Source organism: Schistocerca cancellata, chromosome 4 (genome assembly GCF_023864275.1).
Source record: "Schistocerca cancellata isolate TAMUIC-IGC-003103 chromosome 4, iqSchCanc2.1, whole genome shotgun sequence".
Classification (NCBI taxonomy): domain Eukaryota; kingdom Metazoa; phylum Arthropoda; class Insecta; order Orthoptera; family Acrididae; genus Schistocerca; species Schistocerca cancellata.
This window is the reverse complement of record NC_064629.1, coordinates 193,382,190-193,394,910: the sequence shown is the minus strand read 5'-3', so window position 1 is coordinate 193,394,910 and position 12,721 is coordinate 193,382,190. Positions and strand designations below refer to the sequence as shown.

Here is a 12,721-nt window from a genome sequence, read left to right as displayed (position 1 = left end):
GTATGTTGTCCTATATATACTGATCAATAGAAAAGTAACTGTGCTAACAAAATTTTGAATATTCTCTTATGCAGAAACTCATATGCAACTCATAACTTACACAGTTCACTTCAATGTTTTACAAGTATTATTACTTTCACATTGACACTAGCTATATGACAAGATACATCAGTAATGGTAAAATTTTCATGTTCACACTACATTACAATCTTCACAATTATGCAGTAGGTCATACGTAGCAAGCATCACAAGTAAGATATCACAATACAGAGAGAAAAAGCATCTGATGATTGGAATTATTTGGCATAACATGTCTTGCACAAATTAAATAAAATCATGACTGCCGGATATGATGAGCCCATTAATTTTTATCATTGTAAGCTTGTTTTACTGTGGATAAAATGAAATTGTAAAAAATCAGACCTAAAATAACCTTGCAGCCCAAAGTAACTTCTAGCTGAGCAGGCTATTTTCTTATGTTAAAAATATGGTTCAGATTGTTGTTATTCTTATTGATTATAACATTTAAATAGCAGTTATGGTCAATATTCTCACAAAATATTTGTTATTTTTACATAATTAAAACCAAAAAAATCATTAAATATCAAGATCAGGTTATGTGAACAAAAACGCTCTGTTGTTGGCTGATGCTCTGGTGACATTGCAGAATAGGAGTATGACAAAGCTATATGTGTGTTATAAGAGCATTAGCTGATGTTACAAGGTTTTTACATTTTTTTTTTCTGCAAACAGTTTAACTGTTTAGTGATGGAAAATGCAATTGCAACATTTAAGTAACAACAAAAAGGAATTTTGTGAACACTGATAGTGGAAGCCTTGCGAAAGTTGACGCGCTTATGCTCCACCCATTTACAGCAGAGATGTGTGCAGTAATGGACATTCTTTTCGCTGCTCCCAGCAACATCATTAAAATCGCTCAAAACTAGAGAATTGTAGAACTTTTGCAAATGGGTATATATATTATAACTAGATTGTTATGAGCTCCGAACCAAAGCACAATAAAATTATTCTTGGCAAAAGTTAGTGCTGATTTCCTCTGTACATAACACTCAACAGAGAGACTACTGTTTTGTGCAGGCATTCAGTGGCACAACGGACAGCGCATCTGAATGCAGATAAAGGGGTCACATGTTTGAATCCTGTAAGTGTCTTATATTTTTAAAAGTGTTACACAAAATACGAAAATAATGTTAGCAAGAACGGATTGCAGCAGCTGTTTCAACTGTGGGATGTATTATATATAGTTTCACATTAGTCTTAGTCAGAGAAATGGACAACAGAGGATAAATGAATTTACTTTGTGAACAAGCAATTCACTTTTTTGGAAAGCATTGCTAGTAGTGAAGACATCACCATACGCCAAAGTTCAACGAGGTGTAGGATGATGAGGTTATAGGGAAAGATACAAAGCATGTACAACATGCAAGTGACACAAATGTAAAGGCCATGATGTTTGTGAGCGTAAACTAACATTAGCATCTGAAGCAGACTTACTTCACCTTTATGTGACATGATGTAACTGCAAAAGTTTAAATAGTAAGGATCCTAGCTGGACAGTACAAAGACAAGAACATTATTTCTAATAAAGTAAAAAGCGTGTTGTCACATTAACTAGAAAATATCTTTCTGAATGTGACATGTGTGAACAGCAATTGCAAATATAAGCACATGTAGACACCAAGGAAAACACAATAATATTATGTTTCTGATCAGTGTGATAAAGTTTTGTAATTATGATTTGGTTTTTAAATGAGATGACTGTAGAATCGTTTTGCACATAAATTAAAATATTCTTTCAGGTTAGATTCAAACCAGCAATCTATGGACATCACCTTATTAAATTTGATGGTCTATCGTTCTAACAACTGAGCCACTGAATAATTAAGGTGTAGATTTAAAAGCAATTTCCACTAGGTGTTTAATTTCGTTGAACGACACGATCCTCCACTGTAACAATGGGAGAGCTTATCTTGGAGATAAGTTAATGTTAACTTGAAAGTGAACACGTTTCTAATTAAGTTAGTGACTTATGCATCAATGTGGTGCCAGGAGTTTTTATAGATGTATTTGTATAGCTCAGTACTACACAACATTTGCAACCCATTTTCCAAAACAAGACATCACTGTGAATTAGCATTATTACAGTAGGAGCAGCAAGCTAGCCAGTGATGTCACATGTGTCACGTGACTCAGATGGAGCATTTTAGTGGGCTTTTGAATTATTTGAATTTGATTTATGTTTTTATAAAAGAATTCAAGAGGAATAAAAGCATGCTAGGGGCATAAAATGACATAATTAATCATTTAAGACAATTTCCAGGAAACAGTCAAATACCCTATTGAAACAGTGATGATTGATTGGTGGCTACTGAATCTTGCGTGTTACATAATAATTTTCCTCCATTCCTAGAAATTTCTTTTGATTACAAGAAATTAACCATTGATGCTGTAGCTACAAGAAAGACAAACATCCTGTAAGATGAAACCACAGACAGAATGTGACATTGTGTTTTTGTTGTCCTTTTTGGAGTGTCAGCTGCAGAAGAATGCTAGTCATTTCCTGCTGTTGTGAAATTGCTAGAATCAGTAAATGCAACAAAATGTTCTCACATAACATTGGATACGCTATATGAGTACATCGCACCACATAATACTGTACAAGTGTTTGTTAGGAACAGTGCTTTGGACATGACACTTTGCTATGAATCTTTAAAGGTCATCACTGGTAATCATCAGATATATGGTCAGCCCTGCAGGATTCATGGTGTCAGTTCCCTCCAGCACTATTTCAGACATTAGATGAGTTCGCACCATGTCGTGTTGCGGCACTTCTGCATGCTCGGGAGGGGCCCTACATGACATTAGGTAGGTGTACCAGTTTCTTTGGCTCTTCAGTGTACATTAGGACATGCTGCATGCAAATGTGCAGGTAACTCTGCAAAAAGTAAACCTGTTATGCTGAAAGGCAAGTATCTCAATCCTAACAGGTTTGAGGCTAATCATTTACAAAAAATAAAATAAAAATAAAAATTTAAAAAATAAATAAATAAAAAGTAGATGCTAATTTTACCAAACACAGATGATAATTTTGCAAAAAATAGGTGCTACATTTTCAGGTCCCTAAATTAATGGGACACTGAGGACTCTCCAATAAAAGCCTTCAATAATATCATGTACCTGTCTAGACATTCTGCAAACATGTATTTTGTCAAATAAGCAATGGTGGACAACTGAATCCAAGGCTTTCTACTCTTGTCCTCACTACAGGTGGGTCTCTCTCATTCTCGGATCTGAGTGATCTTCCCTTTCTTTTTAACCTTCCCCAACTTGTCCCACTGTCCTCTCCATTGAATGCACTATTAGTTCTGAAAGCTGGGTACCGCATCCCTTTTGCTTTTACTTTTATGTGTGTCTATTGGTGGCATTTTACATTTTGCATCCTTAACGTAAGTACTGGTCAGCAATTTTACCTCATAACTGATTAATTTACTTGAGTTAATTTACGTTACATATAATCAAACACGACTTTACTCTGAAGAGCAGAAAGAAAGCAAGAGATTAGATAAATCTAAACTTTTTTTTTAAATATTCATGTGACATACAGTTGAAGCCGCTTTTTGGAAGTTAATAAGAATTTTTATATTTCCAAAACGCGTATGCTGTACCCACATTTAACTCCTTCAGTGTGACAAACCAGTTGCAGCTACAACAATACAATAAGAATAACTTGCCTGACTTTTGATAGATGTGGTAACACAGCTCTTCCTTCAGCAGCAACAAAGCCTTCAGATAACTTCCAACCACTTTGTGGCCTTGCTGGATCCACAGCTTCCAAGGCTACACTGAATTCATCGGTCCATTCAGGGTGAGGAAGATCAATCAGGTCATACAAAAGTTCCAATACTGCTTTCTGCAGGAAAGGAAAAGTATAATCAGTCCCATTAAAATCAACAACATTACAATTTTGAACATACACACCACAGAATACTCCAAAATAATATTTGTATTATATCACTAATAAAGAACCCAAATAATTTAACCCTTGAGTGGGAGTGAGGCAACAGCCTTGCCGCAGTGGATACACTGCTTCCCATCACATCACCGAAGTTAAGCAGTGCCGGACATGGCCGGCACTTGGCTGGGTGACCATCCGGGCCGCCATGTGCTGTTGCCATTTTTCGGGGTGCACTCAGCCTCGTGATGCCAATTGAGGAGCTACTCGACCGAATAGTAGCGGCTCCGGTCAAAGAAAACCGTCATAACAACCTGGAGAGCGGTGTGCTGACCACACGCCCCTCCTATCCGCATCCTCAGCCAAGGATGACACGGCAGTCGGATGGTCCCGATGGGCCACTTGTGGCCTGAAGATGGAGCATGTGCTTGAGTGGGAATGCCTGTGTATAAGGTGCGTCAGCCACAAATAAAATTAATTTGCACCATTCCACTGTTGTTTCACAACTGTGATCCCATACATATTTCTTCATTATTGCTTCAGCTAACACTGTGATAAATTGTGTTGCCATACGTCCAAGTGACCAGCAGTAATAAAAAACAAACTGTGAGCTAGGTGAGAAAAAATTTATGATTGCTGCAAGAACATGACCCAGACTATGAGCTAGCAGCACACTCCTACAATGAGGCAGTTATCTATGAGACAATTAGTAATTGAATAAGCAGTTGGTTGGTATCAGATACAACTGTGCAGCTTCGAGTGGACCATTACTGTGGAGTGACATCTGCCTGTAGCAACAAAGTGATACAATGAAAGTTTATTTCATTGTTGTTTAAATAAACAGTGCATTAGCTCAAACTGTGTAAGTTTATGTTATCATTGTTTAATTCAGCTAAGATTAAACTGTGATTCTGCTCATACAAATTTACCTTGGTAACATAAAGACAGCTATTCTTTACATGTGTATAAAGTCGCTACGCACCTGCTTATCTTAAGAAAAACCGCGTGCCCACTCTAAGGTTAAAGTATCCACTCACCCCGACTATTCTAGCTGAAAATCAGATGTGGAGAAGCAAGTGTGTTGTACAGCTAGCGATATGTGCCAGGTAGCACTGGGAGCTGAGCTAAGGACATGCACTGCCAGTCCGTGATTGTCTACATATGACTGCTTAACATCATAATAAAAATTCTGAAAATGTGTAATCATGCAGATTCTTACAAAAATGGTTCAGAAACATGTAAAGGTAATTAACTCAGAGTTTGAAATTTATCCGATCAATAATTTTCAGAAGTATTGATGCTTTACAAAAATAATACATATGCTGAGATTTGTAGCTATAAAGCTGAGATCTTAATAGTACATGTGGTTGGGTACAGAACCATGTTATGGAAGTTCCTGCAGTGTTACCTTCACCAGTTTTCAAGGTTCTTCACGTAACTGTAAATTTTGGCCTATAATATAGTAAAATTTAACAAATTATCTACCATTACATGTTGTTGTTGTTGTTGTTGTTGTTGCTGTTGTCGTCTTCTGTCCAGGACTGGTTTGATGCAGCTCTCCATGCTACTCTAACCTGTGCAAGCCTCTTCATCTCCGAGTAACTACTGCAACCTACATCCTTCTCAATCTGTTTACTGTCTTCATCTCTTGGTCTCCCTCTACAATTTTTACCCTCCACACTTCCCTCTAGTACTAAACTGGTGATCCCCTGATGCCTCAGAATATGTCCTACCAACCAATCCCTTCTACTAGTTACATTGTGCCACCAACTCCTCTTCTCCCCAATTCTATTCAATACCTTCTCATTCGTTATGTAATCTACCCATCTAATCTTCAGCATTCTTCTGTAGCACCACATTTCAAAAGCATCTATTCTCTTCTTGTCTAAACAGCTTATTGTCTATGTTTCACTTCCATACATGACTACACTCCAGAAAAATACTTTCTGAAAAGACTTCCTGACACCTAAATCAATACTCGATGTTAACACATTCCTCTCCTTCAGAAACATTTTTCTTGCCATAGTCAGTCTCCATTTTACATCTCCTCTCTTCTTTGACCATCATCAGCTATTTTGCTGCCCAAATAGCAAAGCTCATCTGTTTTTCCTAATCCAGTTCCCTCAGCATCACCTGATTTAATTCAACGACATTCCATTATCCTTGTTTTGCTTTTGTTGGTGTTCATCTTATATCCACCTTTCAAGACACTGTTCTTTCTGTTCAACTGCTCTTCCAAGTCCTTTGCTGTGTCTGACATCATTACAATGTCATCAGCAAACCTCAAAGTTTTTATTTCTTCTCCACGGATTTTAATTCCTACCCCAAATGTTTCTTTTGTTTCCTGAATTTTTCTTTTGTTTCCTTCACTGCTTGCTCATTATACAGATTGAATAACATGAGGGATAAGCTACAACCCTGTCTCACTCTCTTCTCAACCAATGCTTCCCTTTCCTACCCCTAACCTCTTATAACTGCCTTCTGATTTCTGTACAAATTGTAAATAGCCCTTCGCTTCCTGTATTTTACCCCTGCCACCTTTAGAAGTGGAAAGAAAGTATTCCAGTCAACATTGTCAAAAGCTTTCTCTAAGTCTATGCATGCTATAAACATAGGTTTGCCTTTCCTTAAACTATCTTCTATGAGAAGGTGCAGGGTTAGTATTGCCTCATGTGTTCCTACATTTCTCCGGAATCCACGAAGTCAGCTTCTACTAGTTTTTCCATTTGTCTGTAAAGAATGCGTGTTAGTATTTTGCAACCTTGACTTCTTAAAACTGATAGTTCGATAATTTTCACACCTATCAGCACCTGTTTTCTTTGGAATTGGAATTATTATATTCTTCTTGAAGTCTGAGGGTATTTCACCTGTCTCATACATCTTGCTCACCAGATGGAAGAGTTCTGTCATGGCTGACTCTCCAATGCTATCAGTAGTTCTAATTGAATGTTATCTATTCCTGAAGCCTTGTTTCAGCTTAGGTCTTTCAGTGCTCTGTCAAATTCTTCACACAGTATCGTATCTCCCATCTCATATTTATCTATGTCCTCTTCCATTTCCATAATACTGCCCTCAAGTACATCTCCCTTGTGTAGACCCTCTACATACTACTAATTCCCTTCAGTTTCCCTTCTTTGCTTAGGACTGGTTTTCCATCTGAGCTCTTGATATTCATACATATGGTTCTCTTTTCTCCAAAGATCTCTCTAATTTTTCTGTAGGCGGCATCTATCTTACTCTTATTGATATAACTCAGAAGTCAGAAGCACCATACTCTGGCTATAAAATGGTAAAGATGTACCAAATTTTAAGTGAAGCAATTTGTTACTAAGTGGTACAGTGATGACAGAAAGCAGAGTTCAATACTCACAATATATTTAAAAAAATTGTACTAACAGTGTTTCTTGGAAAACAGAATCAAAATTTAAACAGAACACTCTTAAAACATTTATTTATTGTAAGAAAAACAAGAAGCAGATATAACCCCATCTGGGAGAGTTACTGGAAATTTAATGTTGCGAGTCAGTGCTTTTCACGCTCAGAGTTGCATCTGCTGCCAATCAAGAACCAAGTGTTCCATTCGGGGTCAGTGTCAGTTAGTCTGCAGTCAGTATTCAGTCAAGTGTTTCATTTGGGGTCAGTTTCAGTTAGTCTGCAGTCGGTATTCAGTCAGTCAGTTCCAGCCTCATGATGCATTCACTTGAGATGGCAGTTGCAACTGTGAGTGCTGGCCTAGGATGGCTGCATACGGTAAACTGTTAAATTATTACAACTTAGTTTTGGTGTGGGCTACAGCGGGCTAAGGCCGATGTTGTTTTGTCTTGCTGGTTAAATCAAATTAAATCAAAGTTATCCCGAGAGAGAATACAGATGTACTTCAGGAGTTTGTGTGCACCATAAATAATCAAAGTCTAAGTGGTAAGTGAAGCATTAGACTTTCCACTTCCATGTGGTCAAAACTCTGACTAGTCTGGCCAGTATGTAATACAGACAAAAAACTGTAGTTAGTGGAACTTTGAAAAAGATTTCAAATCTGAATTCTGCCAGGTAATGGGGAAAGAATACAAATAAATTGACAGTTAATAAGTTAGCATTATCAAGTAACAGTTCTTTTTCAGCTATGGAGAGCTGGGAATGTCAGCAAGCAAAATGTGTTTAAGACCAATTTCGGGTTACCTATCTCTGTAATTTATAGGCCCTTGCTGTGTAGGTGGACAATATATTAGGGAAAAAAATACTGAAAAACTACTTAAACCAATCTGCCAACCAACACAACATCAACATACACCAAATTTCACTGGAAATTCCATCTGAGTATGGTATTTTCAGTTATTTTCTGAGTGTCTTCACATAGGCTGGTGTCCTGTGTTGTACAAGGACATGACCACTGCCCACCACGAAGCTGAATGCTGCCTTGTGGCTTTACAGGCATGTGACACGGTAAGAAAACTAAATAAGCAGAGCAAAGATGAATGGAAATCATTCTAGCAATGATACATGCTGTAAACCGGACGTCCACTACTACAAGAACGCTTGGAAAGGTCGAAAGTGGTTAAATGACAGTGAAACCAGGAGTAGGTGACAAGGTGTTGGATGTTGGTTGGTTTGTTTAAGAGAGGGGGTGTCCGGGGGGGGGGGGGGGGGGGGTAAGGGACCAAACTGCATGGTCATTGGTCCCTTGTTCCTATAAAACAAGGGGTAGAATAAAACAAAAGACAGGCACAGCGCAATACTGCAAAGAAGGAAAAACCAAGAAGAACAAAGGAAAGGCAACAAACACTAAAAGGAACAAAAGAGGGCAAGAAAGCAACAGAGATGTAAGAAACAGAAGAGAGTAAAACAAGAAGGCAGATTACATCAGGCTGACCAATCACGAGAATAAAAAGGAGAAGCCAGCCATGGTGCAACACATTAAAACCTCCATCCCAAAAGCACTGGAGTGGAGGACACAGAGGGACAAAGAACATGCACTAAAACTCAGATCACATGATAAAACTCACCCTCACAAATAAAACACAAAACTAAAGCTGCTGTTGAGGCATTGTCGCCCAACACCGAAGGTAGGGTGCTGGAGAAGTTAAAAGCCCGCCGCAGAGTGACTACAAGTGAGCAGTCCAGCAAGAGGTCAGCGCCTGTCATTTGGGAGCCACAGCGACACTGGGGTGGGTCCTCGCGACGGAAGAGGTAACAATGCATGAGCCACGTACGGCCAATGCAGAGTCAACAAAGGACAACTGATTCCCGGAGAGAGCCCGTAGGGAAGACTTCGACACATTCGCAGTCTCCTTAACAGCACGCAATTTATTCTGCGTACTGTTATGCCACTCTGCCTCCCAAAGCCGAAAAACCTTGTAGTGCAAGACAGAATGCAGGTCAGTTTCAGAGAGGGCAAACCCCAGAAGCGGTTTCCACATAGCCTGTTTGGCCAGCCTGTCAGCATGTTCATTGCCTGGGATTTCGACGTATCGTGGTGTCCACTCAAACACCAAGGAACGACTGAACCGTTCCAGGGAGAAGATGGACTCCTGGATGGTCGCTACCAAAGGATGGCGGGGACAGCACTGGTCGATATCTTGTAAGCTGCTCAGTGAGTCAGTACAGAGGAGAAACGACTCGCCAGAGCATTAACGGATGTACTCAAGTGCTCGAGATATGGCCACCAGCTCTGCAAGGAATACACTGTAGCCATCGGGTAAGGAATGCTGTTCGATATGGCCGCCGTGAACATAGGTGAAGCCAATGTGACCATCAGCCGTCGAGCCATCGGTGTAAACCACTTCAGAGCCGTGAAACATTTCAAGAATCGAGAGGAACTGTCAGTGGAGAGCCGCAGGGTTAACGGAGCCCTTAGGGCCACGTGAAAGGTCCAGTTGAAGCTTCGGCGTAGGGCTACACCATGGAGGCGTACGTGAATGGATCTCAAGAACAGGTGGTAAAAGGAAACTCCAATTCAAACAGAAAGGAGCGGATGCGCACCGCAATCGTAAGCCCTGACCTAGGCCGCCTATGCGGGAAGTGAACCACCATGGTTGGGAAAAGAATCTGGTAATTAGAATGTTCAGGATAGCTACGAATGTGTGCAACATAACTGGCAAGCAGTTGTGCACATCTGATCTTCAATGGAGGGACTCCAGCCACCACCAATACGCTGGTCACCGGGCTCATCCTAAAAGCTCATCACTAGTCTAACTCCGCAATGGTGCAGTGGGTCGAGAAAACGCAACACTGAGGGCGCCGCTGAACCATAAATCACACTCCCGTAGTCAAGGTGGGATTGAACAAGGGCTCTGTAGAGCTGCAGCAGCGTAGAGCGATCTGCACCCCAGTTGGTGTTGCTCAGGCAGCGGAGGGCATTGAGGTGCTGCCAGCACTTCCGCTTAAGCTGATGAAGGTAAGTCAATCGGGTGTCTAAAACCAGTTCCAAGAAACGATACGTCTCCACTACAGTGAGTGGATCATCATGAAGGTAAGTTCTGGTTCCGGATGAATGGTACGATGCCAAAAAAAGTGCACAACACACGACCTTGCAACCGATAACTGGAAACCGTAGGCTAGAGCCCATGACTACGCCTGGTGGATGGCTCCCTGTAGGTGCTGCTCAGCAATACCAGTACTAGTGGAGCAGTACGAAATGCAGAAGTCATCTGCACACAGAGAAAGTGAGACAGACGGTCCTACAGCTGCTGCTAGACCGTTGATGGGCACTAAAAAAGAGAGATTCACTCAATACAGAACCCTTCAGGACCCCATTCTTCTGGATATGGGGGGGAACTGTGGGAGGCACCAACTTGAACATGGAAAGTGCGAAGGGACAGGAAATTTTGGATAAAAATCGGGAGCGAGCCTCAGACCCAACCCATATAATGTGGCAAGGATATGTCGTCGCAAGGATATGTCGTCGCAAGGATATGTCGTCGCAAGGATATGTCGTCGCAAGGATATGTCGTCGCAAGGATATGTCGTCCCCAGGTCGTGTCGTACACTTTTTGTTAATAAAAAAAAAAAAAGACGGCAACCAGGTGTTGCCATCTGGAAAAAGCTGTTCAGATGGCAGACTCAGGGGACACAAGATTATCAGTGGTAGAGTGACCCTGGCGGAAGCCGCCCTGACATGGAGCCAGTAGGCCATGTGACTCCAGGACCCAACCCAATCGCCGACACACCATACATTCCAGCAGCTTACAAAGAACGTAGGTGAGACTGATGGGCCAATAGCTATTCACATCAAGCGGGTTTTTACCGGGTTTGAGCACCGGTATGATGGTGCTCTCCCGCCATTGTGATGGAAAGATGCCATCGCACTTGATCCAGTTGTAGATGACAAGGAGATGTCACTTGTAGTCGGATGAGAGATGTTTAATCATCTGACTGTGGATCCAATCTGGCCCAGGAGCTGTGTCGGGGCAATGTGTAAGGGCACTGAGGAGCTCCCACTCTGTAAATGGGGAATTATAGGATTCACTGTGCCATGTAACGAACGAGAGGACTTTCCCTTCTAGCAACTGTTTGAGGGTGCGAGAGGCTGGGGGGTTATTCTCCGAAGCAGAGGCTTGTGCATAGTGCTCAGCAAAGTGCTCGGCAACTGCATTTGCGTCGGTAGATAACAAATCATTTATGCTAACATTGGGAACACCTGTTGGGGTCTGGTACCCATAAAGACGTTCTGATCTTTGCCCAAACTTGGGAAGGTGACGTATGGCTCTCAATGGTCGAGACGTATCTCTCCCAACACTCCTGCTTCTGTTGTTCGATAAGTTGGCGAACGCAGGCATGGAGCCATTTAAAGGCTATGAGGTGCTCCAGGGTAGGGTGCTGCTTATGCCACTGTAGAGCTCGCCAAAGCTCCTTAATTGCTTCAGTGACTACCAAGGGTCTGTCTTTCACCGGGGGCACCCTAAAGAGCGAGAGATCACATTTTCTGCCACAGAAACCATTGTTGTAGTCACCTGCTCAACCATCACATCAATTTTACCATGTGAGTGAGATTCAACGGTGACAGAAGAGGTGAAAGCTTCCTAGTCTGCCTTGTTTAAAGCCAATCTTGGTAGACGTCCGGGGGAATGATGCTAGGTGAGTGACAGGAAGATGGGGAAGTGGTCACTACCACACAAGTTGTCATTTGCCCTCCAGTGGATGGATGGGAGAAGTCCTGGGCTGCAGAGGGATGAATCAATGGCCACACAAATGTGTGGGGGCCCCTGAATTTAAGAGGCAGAGGTTGAACTGAGACAGGAAAGTTTTGACATCTCTGACGTGACCAGTAAGCACGGTGAACCCAAGGGGTTATGAGTGTTAAAATCTCCCAAAAGTAGGAAAGTTTTAGGGAGTTGATCAACCCGTGCAGCCAATGCATTCAGGCGTACTGCACCATCTGAAGGAAGATATACTTTGCAGGCAGTTATTTCCTGTGTCGTCCTCATCCTGACAGCCACAGCTTCAAGACGAGTTTGAAGGGGCATAGGTTCACTGCATATGGAGTTCAGGTCATAGACACAAATTTCACCTGACACTCTATTATATTCGCTACGGTTCCTGTAATACCCCTATAGCCGCGGAGGGCAATGCAGAAAGCAGGTATAAAGCTTAACAGTTGCCGTAGCTCAGCCAGGCGGTGGAAAAAACAGCCACAATTCCACTGGAGGATGACGTCATCGTGAGACTGGGAAGGCATGGAACATCCAATGAGGCAGTTTACACCTCAGGGTCACCTGCTGCCACCGAATTATTGCCTAAACAGTTTATATCCAT

General features: G+C 41.5%; 1 protein-coding gene across 1 annotated transcript in view; it reads right to left on the bottom strand.

Moving 5' to 3' along the window:
* LOC126183257 (rapamycin-insensitive companion of mTOR) overlaps nt 1-12,721 on the bottom strand; it is a 253,190-nt gene that overhangs the window by 167,895 nt on the left and 72,574 nt on the right. Inside the window, exon 8 of the mRNA XM_049925073.1 lies at nt 3,753-3,931. Within this exon, the coding sequence (XP_049781030.1) occupies nt 3,753-3,931 (179 nt within the window). The remainder of the gene's footprint in view (nt 1-3,752; nt 3,932-12,721) is intronic.